General features: G+C 38.1%; 1 protein-coding gene across 1 annotated transcript; it reads left to right on the top strand.

Annotated features, from left to right (window-relative positions):
* Positions 1 to 624: 624 nt before the first annotated feature.
* Positions 625 to 18160, top strand: SAMM50 (SAMM50 sorting and assembly machinery component). Its single transcript, XM_069806962.1, has 15 exons — positions 625 to 778; positions 2568 to 2678; positions 4040 to 4141; positions 4936 to 5023; positions 6138 to 6244; positions 8215 to 8345; positions 8557 to 8644; positions 9206 to 9334; positions 10046 to 10117; positions 11209 to 11295; positions 13777 to 13847; positions 14623 to 14690; positions 15525 to 15671; positions 16569 to 16710; positions 17949 to 18160. Exons 1-15 carry the CDS (start codon positions 758 to 760, stop codon positions 17992 to 17994), a joined length of 1410 nt encoding a protein of 469 aa, XP_069663063.1. The 5' UTR covers positions 625 to 757; the 3' UTR covers positions 17995 to 18160.
* The last annotated feature ends 1700 nt before the right edge of the window (positions 18161 to 19860 follow it).

Below are 19860 nucleotides of genomic sequence, written 5' to 3'. Positions count from 1 at the left end.
ATGTTAGTTAAAAATCTTAGTTTTACCAGTAGGCGTTAGAATTTAAGCAGGAATGCCGAGTTTTGCTTCCTGTGTACTGGAATAGTTCTATTAACTACATTTAAATCAACCTTGACCACTTCTTCTGTTGTGCACAGCTCCAGCTCTGTCTCCTTTTTCTAAAATAAAAAGACAGTCTCTTCCATGTTTTCTAAGCTTTTTTGAGTATAACTCAAATATTCAATGCGTTCATTTCACTGAACGTTTAAGATTCAATGGTTGCGAGGCGTCTTTTTTTAAGAGCAGCGACTTTGGTTACTGCTCTCGAGAGTCGCTTGTTCGTGCTGCAGCTGGACCTGGATGTCACCCGGCCTCCTACTTCGTCTGCCATCCATTACTTCACAAATAACTTTCTGTATTTAAACAGAAGCAATTCCAAAACCAGAGGACGCTCCAACCCTCCCCGTCCTCTCGCTTAGTTAAAACGCACTAATTCAGCACGGCGCAGGCACCAAGCGCTAAATAACTGTTCGAAACCCCGTAAAACGTCCCAAATCCCGGCGTCCGTTTCCGATGACGCCTGTCTCACCTCACGGCAGCCCCGCCCTCTCCTTCCTGCCCGCCGGCGGGAAACATCCGGGCCACGCACGCTTCGCCCCGCCTCTTCCCTCTCCCCCGGCCCAATGGCAACCGGGGTGGGGCTTCCTGTCATGGCAGCTGCCGGACCGCGGCCTTGAGCCCCTCACGGCCCCTCACGGCCGCCGCCGCTTTTCTCGCCATGGGCACCGTGCACGCACGGGTAAGCGCCGGGGGGGGGACCCGCCGGACCAGCGGCTGGCGGACCAGCGGCTGGCGCTCGCCGTCCCCCCCCGCCTCCCCGGGGCCTGGCCCGAAGGTCGTCGGTAGACGACCTTCGGGCCAGGCCCCGGGGAGGCGGGGGGGGGGGGGACGGGGACGGCGAGCAGCAGGTCTCGGTGAACAAACGCATCGCTCTCCAAACCCGGAGAGCTGTTTGCTTAAAGAAGGAGCGTTTGGTTTCTGTCGCGGTAGGAGAAAGAAGCAGTGGTTGTAATGGCAACGGGAGGAAGCCTGGCTTAACCCTCAGGAAATAATTTCAAAGAATAAGGATGCGTAGGGTCTGAGATACTTTAGGAAGGCGGTGAATTCTCCGTGCCTCAAGGCTTCGTTGGAGAAGCACCTCTCAGGATATTCTAGAGCAGCGGTCCGCTCTGTGGAGAAGCGCTAAGAGCCGTGCGAGGCAGGTTATGAGAAAGTCAAGCTCTAAGAATATCAGTGTAACACAGAAAAGGTTGGTGGTGCTGTTGACTGTAAAGCAAAGGAATCACAGAGCAAATGTTAAGTTCATTTGGTGAAATACCTTGTGAATTTAGCTTAAATTACTTTCCCCTTAAAGCAACCGCGGGGAGCCTGCATAGGGGTGTTTAAAACTGCGATGTAGGTAATTCAGGTATGATTAATGAGTGACTGACTTATTTGGGGGCTAAGAATGGTCTGGATGATTCCTCAAGGTCCCAGGTAGAATACCTCTTTTCTGTGAGCCTGTTGAAAACCAGCAGGCTTTTACATAGTGTTTAATTAGACTGAGGAACAGTTGCAGGGGGCTGTTAGGGCTCCAGAGTATCTAATTACCATGACTAATTCAATTTCCCTTTCAAATTTTTTTGTGTGTTCTTGGTTTTGTATCCATCTGTAGTATAAAGTGGTATACAATATTGTGTGGATGCAGAGTGTTTCATGCTTGGCTGAAAATTATTGGAAGTGAGATTCAGTCTTCATTTAACTTGATTCTGATATGTAACAGCAATTTACTATTCCAGCAAAACAGCTATCCTTAAATAATGCAGCAAGTACTGTATTAGTAACTTAAGACTAAAAGTAGATTTACTGAGTTATCCAATCCTGACCTCTGCTTTTGCAGATAACCCTCTATTCATGCTTGAATCCATTATCTTCTGATAAGTCTTATTTTAGGATTCTTTCAGGTATAGTAAATAAAGCCACGCTGTGCTGGAAACCTTTTTCATTAAAATGTTCACTTCTGATGGATAGGGCCTGAGGTTCTTGAGCATTACTTGGAAGGTTACTTTTAGAAGAAATATTAAAATATAAAAATATAAAATATAAATATATGTAAAGCAAAGTAACGTGCTGAAAACACCTTTTTTTTCTTTTTTAATTGTTCAACATTCATGCTCCTCTCCCTCCCAAAACACCAAACTAAGTAGTGACACCCTGATGCTTTAGATTTGTTTGTTTGTTTAAGAAGGTAGAATTCATCTTTAACACAGGAAGCATGCCTTAAAAATAAGGTTATTTTTGGAAGAGTGCAGAGTATTTTGGAGAACTCATTCGACATGGAAGCTATTCAGCTTTCATTAAAGATTTCAGCAAGCAGGTAGGTGACAAGCGTGCTGGTAATTCCCCTTATTTTAGTTCTTCTCTTTTGCTTCTTTTCCCTTAGGATCTGATGAGCACAGTGTCAAGAACCATAGTTTTTTTCCTTTGCAAAAGGCATAAATCACAAATCCGCATACCATATTAAACGCAGTTTTCTTTTATGCTTTTAGAGTTTGGAGCCTCTTCCAATGGGTGGGCCAGACTTTGGTGCCCTGGGAGAGGAAGCTGAACTGGTTGAAGTTGAACCTGAGGCCAAGCAGGAAATTCTCGAAAACAAAGATGTAAGTACCTGAACAACATTCTGATTTTTTTCTTAAGAGAAATGTCTTGGCACCCTTGCTTGCTTGTTTTTCCTAAAGGAACTTTCTAAACTATCGTTTGAGATGTGAAAGAATTAAATTTAATACTGTGAATTTAATCTGATGTTGTCTAGTTCCTATTCTTTTTTTCCCCTACCACAGGAGTTGTTACTAAAATTCAGCTCTGAGCTAACAGACCTGTTTCCAGATGCTGCTTTCCTCTCTCTCTCCTAAGAGATTACTGCTCCTGCAATGCTGCTTAGGAACAAACCAAGCAACTGTCCTTAATCTGCTAGAGTGCAGTATTAGCCAGGTTAGGGTAAAGTACCACCATGTGAATTATGTTACTAAAGGAAATACTAACTTCAGCAGAGGATGGTAACTTTTTTTTTTTTTTTTTTAGTATTTCACATGTAAGAGCAGGTCTGTCTTGGCCCATATGTTTAGCCATGCTAGAGGCATGAGATATCATGTGTTATCTTAGTTTTTATTAAAATTTTCCTTTCCCTTATGCTATTCAGAGTCATCCTCACTAGAAACTTGCTAATAACATTTAGTTTTTATTTAGTTCATTATGTATATATTCTGATAGGGTTTTTTAAAGCAATTTGCAGTAATGCTAGGTCGCTCTTACTCTGCTGTTTTATTATATGTGAATACATGAAGCATTTGCAGATTTTTCTTTTTTTTATGCTTACCCCTAAAATTATAATACACTGAAAAGGTTGGAAAAGTAAGGGAAATGCAATCACTGTAGTCCATTTGTACCAGCTAACCTGGACTGTTTTGTGATTTTTAAGGTAAAATTATCTCAGATAATTATATAACAAGATGAATGATTTTAAGAAAGTATAAAACCTCATAATACTAGTGATCTTAGTATGCATTTTAAACTACAGCGCTCCAGGGCTTGTAGGTTTGTTTGTTGCGTCTTTTAACTCTTTGCTTATGTGTAGCTGATACAAGAAATAGCTAACTGCGACTAGCTACGTGTTTTGTCTTACATGTCTCAATATCTCAGTGTGATTTCTGCAGTGACTTACTTGTCCATACAACACTTACGACTAAAATCCCAGCAGCTACAGTCTGTTACTGTCTCTTCTGCTCCAATCAGTATTAGCTTTGGTATTAGAATTCTTTTTTCTTTAATTTTCATGTTAAGGGAACAACTTTACAGAATTGTAGTTAGCACTGGTTTCTGATAATGTAGGTTAGCAGTGATTACCCTAGGAATCTTCAGGGTTTTTCACTTGGACAACAATATTTTTTTCTGCATTGGTGATTTTGATACTCATTATTAGATGCAAATTCAGTATTTGTGTTTAAACATCTGTTCTGTTTAGGTCGTGGTTCAGCATGTGCACTTCGATGGACTTGGAAGGACCAAAGATGACATTATCATGTATGAAATCTCTGATGTTTTCAAGGCTAAAAATCTCATTGATGTAAGTACTGTAGTGAATATCAGAGCTACTGTTTAAAAATTCATGTTACGATTTTCTCTCTTTTTCCTGCTTTGGGCTACTCCCTTCAGACATGGGGCAACTTTGTCAAGTTTTGTGATGATTCTGATCCTGTGATGTGCAAGCCAAACTTAAATATGAAATACTGGCAGATACTGTATTTTTTGATGTATTCAGGTCAAAGACGTTGTGAAATGGCAAACAGTACTCTCAGATACTTTTTCAGCTTCACTCTTCCCATTTGAGAATTGCTAACTGTGTAGGTGACACTTTCAGTTAATTTGCTTAAGATAAATTATTGGATCTCAGCACAGATAACTGATGCCAGTCTCCGCAATGGATCAAAGTGTGAGTTAGGCTGTATGTCCTTGCACTTTTAGGTGATGATTCCTACTGGAGTATGGCTGGCAGTTAGACCTGTGAATTGGTCTAAATTTAAACAGATTAGGGCGCGTGGGTTTTTAGCGAAAAGCATGGGCCCCCTAAATAGGTGTATAAGTTTTAAGTACTGAAGCCTCTTTGAATAATAGGTTTAAGTATTATAACAGTTAGATTGCAAACTAACAGAAGGTAGGAATTGAGCCAGATGCTCTGGGTTTAATTTATTTCTTTACAGATTCAAGTGTTAAAGTGGTTGTGATCTGTTTTGAAGGCGCATATATGTGTCTTTGTATACAAAATCTGTGAATATTGTATGACTTTGTTGCATTTTAACTATTTTGTCCTAGTTATTTTTTGATAACCTGAAAGACTGAGCTACTTACCTCATCCTGTAGGTGATGAGAAAATCGCATGAAGCTCGTGAAAAGTTGCTTCGTCTAGGAATCTTTAGACAGGTAGAGGTTCTGATTGATACCTGTCAAGGTATGTATTGCCTCATTAATCCTCACCTTTTTTCCTCATACACACACAGGCATGTGCATACCTATGTATATTTCCCTATGTAACAGGTTGGACATTTTTTGTGTATATAACTTACTCTCTCATATACCTTTATATATTTTAGATGTACATGTAGGTATGCTATATATACGAATGTATGTGTCTACATCCATTATCCTTTTGAAAAAGATGTATTTGTATATGTCTGCATCTCTGCATATATAAATACTACTTGTGTAGATGCAAAAATGAGTGAATTTCCAGCACTAAAATGATTACGGTACACAACCCTTAATCCCAAGTTTCAGAGGAACACTTGAGGAAAAGCTTGAAAATGTGTCCTGTGCTTCCATGTTTAGCACATCACATAACTGACATTGTAGCAGCACCTCCTTGGTGCTTAAGGAAATACAGGTAATTGTATCAGTGCTTGTGATTAATAGTATCTGTGGGGCAGCTGAATGTATGCGGGTTTCACAGTAAGGTTCAGTTGACATTCCCAGGCTTGTGGTTGCTTCTCAAACCCATTGCTATTCTCTTCAGCAGAGGAAAGTCATGTTATTGAGAAGGAAACACAGTGCAGTCCCACAGGTTGCTGGTGATGGGATGCTGTCTCATTTGTTTCAAGCAGAATTAGGTACCCTTGACACCTCTGTTTTGGAACAGCTGCCATAGCCAGAGCCCTGAGGGAACTGGGTGGTTTCTGTTGTTTAGCACTTACCTGCAGAGTGCTGGGAGCTCTGCCCTAGTGATGGTGGTGTTCTTGCCACGTCTGGACCACTTTAATTTCTGTTTATTCTAGTGTAAGGATTTGTGTACATATTTGTTTTTAGTGGGTAGGTAACAAACAAATGTTACTACTTCATAATTAAACTAACATGTTGATGATTAAAGCCAGTCATGCTATGATTGAACCAAATTCTGCACTCATACCCGAACGACATCTTTTTCTCAAGCCATTTTTCTTTGTAATGTAGACTTTCATTATCATTTAATTCAACCAGTTCTCAAATAATTCAAGTCATCTTCTGTCTGCTTTTTTTTTAAATAGCTCTTTAGAGATAATATACATCTGTTTGTTTGTTTGTCTGTGTAGGAGATGACGCCCTTCCAAATGGTTTAGATGTAACCTTTGAGGTAACAGAATTGAGAAGACTAACTGGAAGCTATAATACTATGGTTGGCAACAATGAAGGCAGTATGGTATGGATTATTTCAAATAATTATTAATTCCTTTTGATATTCCTCTTACTTTCATGTTTCAAACCTAGCAAGGAATTTGGTGATTAAATAAGTGAGGACTTTGATCCAAGCCAAATTATTTTCTTGATCCAGCTTTACTAAGGCTTTGCCAGACCTTTGTCTCTAAAGAGTCTTTGTATTAGTCAGGCTTTCATTCAGCAAAAGCCTATTTTGAGCTAGGGGAGAATGCTGTAGCTTCCAACTCAGTATGTTAATTTTTTAATTCTTAAGTATTATCAAGAAATAATTTAAGTCATTTTAAGACGCTTTATCTACTGGAGAGATTAGTAAGGAGTTTGGCATTTATGTTTCTATGAGATCTATTTAAAGTGTTTTTCTTCTCAGTCGAAATGCTTTATATTTGACTTACAAACTGTTTTCTTGGTTTTCACTGTTTAGCCCAGTACCAGTTATTCTGGGCTGCAAAATGCAAGGTTTTCCAGAACCATACAAACTGTAGAACTTGTTTGCATTTGCTTCAATTAAGGATGCATCAGATTAAAATGTTGCGTGAAAAATATTTACCAATTGACAGAAAAAGTAACAGCCGTACTGTTGTTCTCTTAATGTCCTTCTAACAGACGTGCTGGCGTAAGTAGATCATGCTTTCAGGTGCTTATTCCTGCACCCATTCTGCCTTCTAATGTGCACAGTGCAGCTGTGCCTGGTGCTGCTAGATAAGCCAGATCAAGGGACTGTTCTTCTTAGGGGTATTTTTAACCTGGATAAGATACTGCACGACTCAGGTGAGGGTGTTTTGCAAGTGGAGGGAGAATAGGAACTCAGTGAGTTGAGAGCTGCTTATGTGGCCCTGCTGCTGAGGGCAACGTCCAGGGTGTCATGGCCTGAATGAAACCAGTGGGGAATCCGACCTGTTGGTTCTAGTGTGTCTGAAAACAGTTGGAAAGCTACTGTGGATTCTGTTTTTGTACTAAGTTTCCCCCTCTATTTGATTGTAATTTGTTGTAGAGAAGTAAAACGTTTGAATGATATAAAAGCATGACTTGTATACGCTGGTACTGGCAGCAGAGGTTATGTTTTCTTAAGAGTTAAATAGATTTGACATTTATTCTAATCCCTTAAGTTAATTTGAAGCCTATAGATCTAATATTTCATAGTAATAGCCCTTTGGATTAGTGGTTTCTGGTTAGTTGGATAATTACATAGTAGCCATTATCACAAAGTTCCGGTGACTGATTTGCTTCCAGTAGTGGTTAGACAAAGGTGATCAGGATTTGGTAGCTTTTTTACATTCTTTTAAAATAGAACACACAATAGTAGAACAGTCCTGATAGTGCCTGTACTTGGAGGAAACCTGCTCCATCCTTGCTGCCAAAGGGCCAAGAGCTGCCAAAGGGATAAAGGAATTTGTGTCAGAACAGGTGAAAGTGTTTAGTTTCTGGAGATTTGTAATGATATGTTGTACTGCCATCAGGACTGATTGCAAAAGCATCTTGTTACTCAAAAATACAGGGGAGTGACTCTGTATTGATAATTTTCATTTGGCTTATTGCTGTGGTTCTGATGAACTCTGCCTGACAAGTAGTTTTCCTGATGATCACCTTGAAAGTCTGCAGTTGCAGAGCAGCTGCTTATTATGCCAAAGACTTACCATTCTGGGCTTGGAGACTGGCTGGGAGATTTTGCTTGAAATAATAGCAGTACTGATGATACAGTGAGAATGCAGATTAAGTCAGCAACGACTGGACAGCAACAAAAACTGGATGATTAAGTGTAACTTGTGCTGTTGTGATGGCTTTTGCTGCCAGTGCAAAGAGAAACCTAATTTAAAAGAAAAACACATTCAGTTACAGCTATTTTTAATGTCTTCATTTCTCATTCCAATGGTAGATATGCTTGTCTTCAGCATACAGTTAAGATGCAAGATGGCAAACTATATGAACAGTTGTGGGTTTTTTTATGTTCCGTAGGTACTTGGGCTCAAGTTCCCAAATCTTTTTGGACGTGCAGAAAAGGTAACCTTCCAGTTCTCCTATGGAACAAAGGAAACTTCATATGGCCTGTCATTCTTCAAACCACAGCCTGGAAAATTTGAAAGAAAGTAGGGGATGCATTTTTTAGTACTTTTTTTTTAGTGAAGGAATATAAACCAATTAATAAGATCTTTCATTGAGTAATAATTAAATCTATTCCTTTGCTGAGGGTCTGTTAATAATGTAGCAGAGCTAGTTTCTTAAGTTTTTGTGATAATTTAAAACTCCACCTACTTAAATAGTTTCACTTTCAAAACTACCAGTAATGTTGTGTTTCAGTTTTTCAGTTAACCTGTATAAAGTAACTGGACAGTTCCCTTGGAGCTCTCTTCGTGAAACTGATAGAGGAATATCAACAGAATTTAATGTAAGTGTAGCACAAGTGTTTGTGGCACACATGCTTCATTTCCATTTAATGCAGGTCACAGCTGGCTTTTGCATAATATTTGGTTTACTTTTTTTAATGATTGAAACACTTGTGCACAGGCCTGACTTGTCATTATTTGAAAGATGGCAACAATTTTAAAATGACAGAGGTAATTAATACACCTTAGTCTTTTTGTTAGAACTCAGTCTTATTTTGGCCCTATAAAAATACTGATGCGTTTTTCTCCAAATTTCTAACGTTTAAAGTATCATTTCAGAGAGGCAGCTGGTTGCCTAGCTGACTGTATCAGCCCAATTCAAGATATTTTTCATTTGGGATGGATTAAACAGTGTGCACCTACTTGGAGAAACTGTCTTGGCTGGAGCAGAATTAGCATTACTCTGAAATGAAAAAGGATTTCTCTCTGATCCAAGAAGTTTGGAAAGAAAAAGCATAGACTCATGTATAAAAAACTTTAGAGAGAGAGATTTTTCAGGGAAGTGTTTATTTTACTTTTGTGGCAAAAATTTTTTCATGTCTTACTCAATTCTTTATTTGTAGTTTCCCATCTGGAAGACCAATCACACACTGAAGTGGGAGGGTGTGTGGAGAGAGCTTGGCTGCCTTGCTAGAACAGCATCCTTTTCCGTTCGAGAAGAAAGTGGACACTCTCTTAAATCTTCTCTCTCTGTAAGGCTTTTTCGTGATAATTTTTAAAAGCACATTCTTTTGAGTCATTTAATACTTACGAATGATACCAAAGGAACTTTTTGTCATAGTAGGTAGTGTGTTTTACTTCAAACGTCTTTTGCTGTGTTTGGTCATTCACACAGAGTCATCCAGGAGGTCCAAAGAGAAAACGTATTTTCATAGTGGACCATTGCATTTTGGCTATTGCTTAGGCTGGCTTGTTGTTTCTGCAGGGCCTCCCTCCGTGTCATCTGCCGTCTCTTTTTGCAGAATTGTTTTGCTTTTGCTTTGTAGAAGATAGGATCAGTAAATTTCCTCATCCTGCAGTTGCTATGCCCTTTCTAAATATTCTTTCCTATGCCGGTTTTTGGTCACTTGTCATCTTTAACATGTAGCTTACAAATTGTAGGAATAAACTATTTGCAGATTACTGTCACAAAATCAGTGACTTACACTGGGGCATTGTTGCTGCCATATTTCTGGTGTGTACCATGGTCAAAAGGTATAAATGTATACATATTTGATGTGGCTTCTGAAGTCAGAACTAAGTCTGTGGGTACATTGCTCCCAACTCCATGGAGCTGCACTAGCCTTAGCTGGAGCTGTGGCTGTCTTCCACTGTGTGCCCAGTTTTTGAAGGAAAATAATAGTGTCACTCTGTGGTATTCAACAGATATGAGAACCTAAAAATAATTATTTGATTCTTTTCAGCACGCTATGGTAATTGATTCCCGGAACTCTTCAATCTTGCCAAGACGAGGTGCTTTACTAAAAATTAATCAGGTAGTATTAAATCACTTACACTTACAGATAAAATCCAGTAATAGTATATTTGAGTAAGTCTTAATTTATCTGATTGATGTTCATGTTAAAAATGTCTAAAGTTAGAAATTAATCATAAATTGATTAGGAGACAGTGATGGTCAGTATTTACTTTTTATCTTTACAGTATGTGCCTTTTAAAATCATGAAATCTTTTTTATGATGGCAAATTTTCATTTGTATACCATTGGTCAAGCAGCACAGCCATTTTATCTCGCCATTAGCATTAAATATTTTATTAGCTGAGATACATTATCCCTGACAGTATTTACTCTACATTTTGCAGTGGGTCCTGTAGCTACTTACAAAGTTTGTAAGTCTTAGAATTAAAAATGAAAGACTGGGTAAAAATAACTCTCAAAGGCATACACATGAATCATTTTGGCACAGAAAATGGTTTTCACTCTTGTTATGTTCAGAGCTTTTAGAAAAGCTGGCTTTTCTGCTGTATGGGTTAATACTTCAGAAACATTGACTTCTGCAGTGCTTTAGAAGCAGTTTGCTTTGAAATGTCAGTAGAACTTGAAGTGCTAGTGTTCCTGTTTGGAGCAGTGAACGATTCTGTTTGTGAGTGAGAAAGGTGGTTATAATTCAGCGTTTAGTTAACATACCGTTTCTTAGATGTTGCCTCTAACACCAATTCAGTCACGTCACTTGTTATTTTCAACTAGCACTGGTGTAATGCAACTGTCTGTCTGGTTCTTCAGCCCTGCTTTAGTACATATGGAATCTGCTCAGGTCTAGGCAAGTACAGTAAGAGTTTTGATTTCGGGTGCTGAATTTTCCAGCCTCATTCTATTTTGCTGTCATTTACAAAATGGCTTAGAAAACAATACCTTAGTTTAATATTTGGAGGAGAAGATTGCAGCTCATTGTTCTGAGGGTCATGCGTGGTTTTTTCATTGGTCCAAAATTCAGTTGTCTCTCCATACCAGTGTATCTGTCTTCCCTGTACAGAAAACACTGCTTATGCTGATGCAGACATGATGAACTTTTTGGGGGAAGAACCTTGTAAAATCCGTTACAACTTTCATAAACTTATGTCTTTGCAGGAGTTGGCTGGCTATACAGGTGGAGATGTGAGCTTTCTAAAAGAGGATTTTGAATTTCAGCTGAATAAGCAACTTCTCTGGGATTCGGTAATTTTTCTGAAGATAATTTAGTAATTGATCTGAGTTAACAAACGAGGTTATTGAATCTATGTCTTATGATGATTTTTCACCATGGATTAGAAAAAGATCGTGGAAGTGAAGGATGGATGGTGTAGATATCTTCATTTGTTTTTTTTGAAGTGAAGTATTCTTTATTTTTAACCTGACATTCCTGCCATGCACAGAAGTGGGCATTTGGAAAGAACAAGTTGTTTGACAGTTAACCATAAGAACTATTTTCCTTTCAGAAGTGATGTTGGGCATGTCTGTTCTTTGTGATCTTTCTTAAGAGTGATTTTTCAGAAACTTATTGCAGCCTTTGTTCTGTCTCTTTCACCTAGTTATGAATATTCTGACTAATCTTGGTTTAGTTTTCTTTTGTCATTGTAAATTATGAATATATGACGACTAATTTTGGTATCATAGCATGTAATTATTTCTTCTGTGTAAAATTATTGGTCAAGAACGGGAAGGGTCATTTCACTACAACACTAAGCTTGCACTACAACATTTTGAACTTCATATTTGTGCACAATAAATGATTTAAGTGCCAGTAAGAAAGACACAAGGTAGCGTGAGTTTATAGGAGACCCCAGTCTGCCACCCGGTAGGCAGAGCACATCACATATTTTATAGTGTGTCTACATTAGTACTTTGGTTTGGAGTCACTGTGTGGTTTTGAAGCAAATCCTTGTATCATCATCACTTAGAAGTCTTGGTTTGGTTGGCAGAGCAGTTCTTGTGTATACCAACTAGATTTCCTTCAGAGGAAATGACACTGGATAACTCCACTCCATGTCTAATGCACTCCAGCTTCTTATGAGAACGTAGAGGTCTTAAGTTTCAGGCATCTTTAACAGCATAGAGCTAGTATTAGGTGGAAATAGGTGTTTTTCTGCTTAGTGAAATAAGAATTTAGCTATATACTAGAAATATTTCTGTCTGTATTTAGAAAGAAGTTCTTTATCATATGGTGATAGTGCAGTAAGTTCTTGTCTCGTAGGTGAATGGAGAATTAAGCAGCAACTTCCATGATGAAGATTTAAAAATCGGAGGTCACAATAGTTTGCATCCCAACATACTAGGAAAAACCAAACCAAACCAAAAAAGTGTTGAGAAGATCTCTGCATCTTGAAAGCTTTTTAAGAAGTATTGGAATAATGAAGAAATTCTAGGAGACTGGAAGATTTCTTAGCATTATGCCAACAGTACAACTGAAAAACTCCAAGCTGCTTCCATAGTGCAGATACTAGTGAACTGATGCTGTAAGGATCTGTCAGTCTATTGTTTCATGCTTTTGTTCTGAGGCAACTCGGTGCAATGAAGTTCTTGAGTTAGATAGACCAATGAGGCCAACACAGAAGGGCATTTTAAGGCTATTTGCTATACCCTTTTGTTATTACATCATTATATTTGCACCTTCCATGTGGTGGAAGAAAAGGCATTGCCTTATGAGTGCACTTCTAATCATGTTACATTTATTTGCTGACCTTCAGCTGAGAAAGACAGCGTATTCTCCTATGAAGTAATTTAATGGCTTCATGGCTATGCTAAGAGGACTTTGCTCTTTCCCATGACTGCTAATATGCCCACATCATGAATGAAAGTGAAGCGTATCTCATCACGTCACGTACATAATTTTATGTCACCCATTGTTCATGAGCATAGACTTGTGTGCAGCTGGCTTTTACATATGCTGTGTGTTGTGTGACCAGATACGCGTGTACCGCCTGATGAGTTCACATCTGATAATGGCAGGGGAGGCATCTGGGGACTTTGGGGGCAGAAGGTAGCAGGAGTGTGCTGTCCAGTTAGAGACATTATCCAACACCTTTTGCCTAGGTATTGATAATAGATCTCACCATCTGGCGGTAGTACTTCTACTTGGTACACCGGCAGCAAGCAAATGATTAAATGTATTTATTATAGTGATTTGGCTCCCAAGAATTACTGTACAGATAAGCAGTAATGCTGTATGTGTATTCGATGTCAATATAATGAGTTGCAGAAGGTCATTTCATTTAATTACAAGGTTAATTTACAGAGAGGTAATAATTGTACATTTTTGGTAGCTATTTGCTGGACTTAGCCTCCTATGGGTTTAAAATTGCCAGGAGTAATTTATATCAGCAGTGTTGTCTTATGTTAAGACATGAAAATTTATAAGAAAATAGGAGCTGGATGAGTGTTCCCCTTAGCTATTGTGAAAGTAGCACTTGGTTCAAATGTGGTGTATTGATTTTTTCAGGATGTAGCACTGCATAAAAGAAAGAGGGCAGCAATGATTAAGAGTTTCCTGAAAATACCATTACTGTTGGTGTGCTATCCATGCATACGCTGTGATCATCTGTAACTTTCTGTCAGACTAATGGGAGCTCTGCCTGTTACTGAGTGATGAAATTCTACTAATACTGTTTTTAGGGAAATTAAGTAATATGTATTAATAAACAACTCTTTTTCTCTCCAAAGGTTTTTTCAGCATCACTTTGGGGTGGAATGCTAGTACCTATTGGAGACAAGCCATCCAGTATAGCTGATAGGCAAGTTTTTTAAATGTTTCTTAATTTTTTTCAGTCAATCCTGATAATGTATAAAGAAAACTATAGTAGAAGAGAGAAGCAGTAGTAGTTCTGGTTCTGAGGAGAATAAAACGTTTCTAGTTAGCTTTAATAGCATGTTAGTACTCAAGCCATGCCTTCTGGGTTTGATTTTCATATTGGGGTAGTATAAATTTATAATTTGTTATGTAGTAGCTCTGCCTGCCAATATTTACGGTTGCAAAATAGTATTTACCATCTGCAAAATTTTGTGTCAGGCATAGGTAACACTGTAGATATTTTTGGAAGTAAAGCCATATTGTAACTATGTTGGCTTTTTAGACAATTTTGGCCTCTACCACCTATGTTTAAAGATCACTAGCAGAAACCATTTAGACTTAAATTTATTTACAATGAATACTAAGTGTCAACTTCACATGGTAGATCTTACCTACAGTATTTCTATCAAAATTATTAAAACAGAAAATCAGACAGTATTCTGATTCTTATTCAGTGCTGGGGATCCTTCCCTTTTGATCTTTGTAAATGATGGAAGACTGATTTTTATTTTTAATACTTCCATTTATTTTGAATTTTTTTTGCCAGATGCATCAGGGTTTAGATTTAGATGTAATTTCTTGTGTTTCTTTAAATACACTTTACTAAACCTGTTGCAAAGTTACCTGGAACTCTGAAAAGCAATGTTAGAAGTAAGCTAGATATTTTCAAATATGTCCTTTCAAGTGAAGCATAAATTAAATTTGACTGTATTCACTAGGTTTTACCTTGGTGGACCAACAAGCGTGCGTGGATTCAGTATGTACAGCATTGGACCCCAGAGTGAAGGTCTGAAACTTTTAAATCTCACTCCTCTGACAATACTGTAAATATTAATGTGTAACAAAGAGTAAAATTCTGTCCTTAAGCTTTGTGTAGCTTAAAAATAATTGCACTCATTCTGCAGTCTGAATCCGAGAAGTGTTATTTCTTTGATCTATCGTTATATGTTAGTTCACAATGGAATAAAGCCCAGTAGTTCTTAGTTAAGCTGTAAGCTAATTTTGTAAATCAAGTGTGTGTTCAGACTTGCATGCTTCCAGTGTGTCACTTTAATTACTAAGCAACTTTCAAGCTGAAAAAGTTCCAAAAAGATGGTTATAGCGACAGTCACATTAAATGTCTGTCTGATAGAGCATATGTTCAGGTAGCTTAGGGGAAAGGTAATTTGATCAACAAAGGTGTGTTGAGAGCGAGGAGCTTCCTCAGTTCTATTCCTTACTCTGCTGCTGACTTGCTGTTATCAGTGGATTCACCATTCAGTATATTTTAAAGCTATTTGTTTAACTGTATCAATTTCCCATTTTTAAAGCTAAGGCAAGTATTTCAGAGGTATTTAGGAGGTAGTCTCTGATGAACCACAAGTAGGTGCATGCCTCAGGCTGTTCTGGTGAGGGAATGAAGGAAAAGGGCACTTCACTTGGAAGGGTCAAAGAATTGTGTAAGTGCTAATTTTTTTAGATAGTGGTAAGGCTGAAGAGAGCTAGAAGCAAGTGGCAAGAGTTGTAAAGGGTAGAAGTGCAATGTAAAACAACTTAAGGATGTGTTCTTGTACCTTTAACAACTGGTTCTTTTAATGTATTCCACAGTAAATGCTTTTATTCCAACATTTTACCTAAATAGGTGATTACTTGGGAGGAGAAGCCTACTGGGCTGGAGGCTTGCATCTATACACCCCTCTTCCCTTCCGGCCAGGCCGGGGAGGGTTTGGAGACCTTTTCCGAACACATTTTTTCCTTAATGCTGGAAACCTCTGCAATCTTAACTATGGTAAGACTCAATAGAATTGTATATAACAAAACCTGCTTTTCTCTCTATATAAAAGCAAAAAGGAGAGCTGTTCTGTGTCTTTTTACTCAGTAGCAGTTTGTTTACTGCTTATATTTTTGGTGCCTGTCAAAAAGCTGCTGCTATTAACTTACATATTTGACAGATTGCCAGTAATTTTTTTAGAGCTTTACATAAATTCTAGCACAACTTGTAGGAAAGAGCCAGGATGGTAACCGTACTATCTGTGAGTTGGTGGTGCTCGCAAACCAGTGAGGTAATTGATTAACACCTGCTATCTTAGACCATTCTGAAGGGAGATTGGAAGATGATGTTTTAGTGGGATTCTAATGTCTACTGGGATGAACTAAATAAAAAGTGGTGGCGTTAGAGTGTAGATGAGGGTGCGGTAGCTGCTGTGACTTTTTTTTTCTCCCATCCCAACTTTTTTCAAGATATATTTCAGTGTATTAGTGTTTGACATTTCAATATCATTTCAATCAATTTTGGGATATAGTGATATTTGATGTCTGCCTCTCTTGATGGAAGAGAGGCAGCATCCATATGGGAGTGAGACACTACGCACAATTGAAAAGCAGATTAATCAACTTTAAAACATAGAGACCACTGAAGACATTTAAGTCTTTAGTACTTATTTCCAGATTCATGCAAGTAGGTACCCTATGGTGGCAGATGAAGATCAACCAGCAATACAACTAAAATCATAGTAGTCTGAGTCCAAGGTACTTGGCGTTTATGGGACTTGGAGGTAGTAAATAAATTTTGAATCTGCAGGAGGTGCTCCTAAGTAGTCTGTCTTCTACCTCTGAAAATCCAGTTAGCCTTTGACCACCTTGACAGTCTACTTTGATTCTTATTCTCCTGCTCTTTTGCTTTCAGGTGATGGTCCCAGAGCTCACCTGCAGAAGCTGGCAGAGTATATCCGATGGTCTTACGGTGCTGGAATAGTGCTCCGACTTGGAAACATTGCTAGATTAGAACTGAACTACTGTTTCCCTATGGGAGTACAATCTGGTGACAGGTTTGTTTTTTACACCAATTTCTTTAGTAGTAACTGGTTTCAAAGGTTACTGCACTTCTATCTGGTTTTGTCAGAGAGAATTGCTGCATTTTAATTTTGTTTATTCTATGCCAGTTTAGAGATTTTTCAGCACTTGATGCTCTTCTTTCAGCTCACTATATTCATGTTGGTGTCACAGTAGTTCTTGGTTTAAGACTTTGTTTCTCAAGTTTCAAAATTCATTGAACTTGAGATCAGCTGTTGAAATGTATGAATAGCTGTGTAGCAGGTTTTATTTCTTTAGGGGACATGATCACTCAAACAGCTCATGGGATTTTCTTAAGCCTTCCAAAAACAAATGATTGGATAAATACTGAGTTTAATGTCTTTGCTTGAAAAATGAAAATAAGTTTAACTATAGATAAAGAGAAAGGGAGAACAAATTAATTTGTTAGCAACCAATTAGCCTACATCAAGCAAATATTATAGTACACAATAAAAAAGCTTCAGGGGGGTGTTGTGGTTTAGGCCCAGCTGGCAACTAAGCACCATGTGTCTGCTCGCTCACTCCGCCCCTCTCTGGTGGGTTGGGGGGAGAATCGGAAGAAAAAGGTAAAAACTCGTGGTCTGAGATAAGGGCAGTTTAATAGGACAACACAAGGAGACAAGAAATAATAACAATAATACTAATAAAAGAATGTACGAAGCAAGTGATGCACAATGCAATTGCTCACCACCCGGAACCCTATGCCCAGCCTGTTCTGGAGCAGCGCCTCCCTCCCCTGTGCCCCCCAGCTCCCCCAGTTTATATACTGAGCATGAGATCATATGGTATGGAATGTCCCCTAGAATGCTAGTTTGGGTCAGCTGTCCTGGCTGTGTCCCCTCCCAGCTTCTTGTGAGAATTAACTCTATCCCAGCTGAACCCAGGACAGGTGGCCTCTTCTTGCCTGTGAATATTGTGAGAGGTACCCTGTATTTCATACAGGGGTTGGATTATGTTTCTAGTTGTCATTCATGTGAAATGTGAATGAATAATAGCAATTTGAAAATATGGGCTTTATTTTGCAAACATAAATACTCCATTTGGATGACAGATTGGGAAAGCATTTATTTTAAAAAGCCTTTGTCAGCTAAAATTTGAATTGTAACTTTCCAAAGATTGAAAACCTTGGGAATTTGGGGATTGGGAGAATTGATTTTAATTTTATCAGTACCTTATCTATCACTTAAATTGTTTATTATTTGTTTCTTTTCAGGATATGTGATGGTGTTCAGTTTGGAGCAGGAATCAGATTTCTATAATACGGAAACATTTTACATCAGTATATGAAATTGCGCTCTGTAATTGAAGTCAAGACTATAATATAGCTCAATACGGTCTAACTTTTTTCTTGAAACACAGATACACATCTGAGTGATTTACATCTCAGACTCCACAGGAAGCTACATTAAAGAATTATGCTCTAAAGGTTCATTGTACCTCTGATTCTTATCAAAGATGGGAGAGTGTTTGTAGGATTCTAGCTATTTTAACTTACAGCTGTTACTTAAAATATTAGAGAGTTGTGTCAGAAATTGGCTCTGGATACACGGTTCACATGATTATAGTTGTCATTGGCCTGCACAGCCTTCACTCTTCCAACCACAAGTCTCACAAGTGTTGGGATGACCAAATGTGAGTGTGGCTGGAGTGGAAATTAAGGGGGAACAGTTTTTCTCCATCATCAACTTCTGTGAGCAAATGACGCTAAAAAAATTCTGTTACGCATCAAAAATTCTTTTATGCAAATAATGGTTGTAAGTGAACCAAAATGTTCTTATTTGAATATATTTCACTGTTGTAAATCATCTATATTTAATGCCTCCTAACAATCTGAATTGCATATTGTAAAAATTCGAGTCAACTGTCTAGCACAGTAAATACTAAAATTCAGGAATAACTTTGAAAGGTTCAGGGTTCTCAACTCTGGGGCGGTTTTGAGTGTTTTAATGCTCTCAGAGAAGCTGTTGATTTGGGTCTTGCAAACACATCTTTTTGTAGCAGTTGCAAGAAGGGATGTCTAGACACGTGATCATGTGTTACTACTTTGTTTGCTTTTGTGTGAGGGGCATGCTTCTACTGACTTCTTTACATGCTATTTTCACTTAAAAGTGACCTGCTTTATCAGTTGGCATGTATTCCAGTTTTTATAAAGTTAGACTAATTCACTAGTTTAGTCCTAACAACTCATCTTTGAAGATAGTTACATATTACTTTTTTTATATGTGTCAATCCTGAGTTGTTATCCTAAGAGAATCTGAACCTAGAATCCACTTCCCTGCATCTAAATTTACTTTTTTCTTGTTATTAAGTGTTGGCAAATTTAAAATCATAAATCCAAGAAGATTCTGGGAGAGTAGAACAGAAATACACAAGCTATTATACTCCTGATTTCTGCTCAGCTAAAGACACAGGTTTGGACATACTGGCATGCTACTTGACTTTGCTGAATGCTATCAGGACTGCCATGAAATCTTGTTCCCAGTCAAGTTAGCACCGAGACTCCACTCTCTTAAGAGACCACAGTTTTATACGTTGCTTTAGCATTGGTATACATTGCTCTTGCTGTAATACAGTAACTAAATCTGTTTGTGTTGGTAACTCATTTTCTAAAATATGAAGGCTAGAAACTGGTCTGCCTGGTTTTGCAGAGCTCTGCTTGACTAAACATCCTTCCCTTCTTATAAAGTTGTAGCAACAGGCTCACCACATATGTTCAAAACAGAAAATTGTATGAATGCCACAAGTCAGGCCCACTTCAAATATCAAAATTTAATATATAAAACTTTTTTCAGTGTGTGTATCTAACAGCTACTGTAGCAAATACATATTTAACGAAGCGTTTTTGATGATTTTTTGTTGTTATGAGATACAATATGACACTATGTTAAGAATGTCAACAAATGTTACTAGTTTTTCTCCAGCACTATCTACATTTTGACATATAAAAATATTTTTAATGGGAAAGTTTAGATACCAAAATACTGTTAGGATTTTCTCCTAGGAGTTCGAAGTTTATTTTGGTCCTTTTGATAAAATTAGATGTATTCTGTTGCCTTGAGAACTCTTTTTTTATGCACATCGTTTGTTACTACAGGCTGCTCAAGTGTAGTACTTTAATACTACAT

The sequence above is a fragment of the Haliaeetus albicilla genome, chromosome 19, assembly GCF_947461875.1.
Source record: "Haliaeetus albicilla chromosome 19, bHalAlb1.1, whole genome shotgun sequence".
NCBI classification, from domain to species: Eukaryota; Metazoa; Chordata; class Aves; order Accipitriformes; family Accipitridae; genus Haliaeetus; species Haliaeetus albicilla.
This window is presented reverse-complemented; position numbering and strand designations above follow the sequence as displayed.

Bases quoted from the DNA above. Each gene is read 5' to 3' on its own strand.
- SAMM50 (XM_069806962.1), top strand. From the start codon at position 758: ATGGGCACCGTGCACGCACGG. The intron at 8,346-8,556 runs GTAGGGGATGCA...GTTGTGTTTCAG, and splicing joins CCTGGAAAATTTGAAAGAAA to TTTTTCAGTTAACCTGTATA. The intron at 14,691-15,524 runs GTCTGAAACTTT...TTACCTAAATAG, and splicing joins CATTGGACCCCAGAGTGAAG to GTGATTACTTGGGAGGAGAA.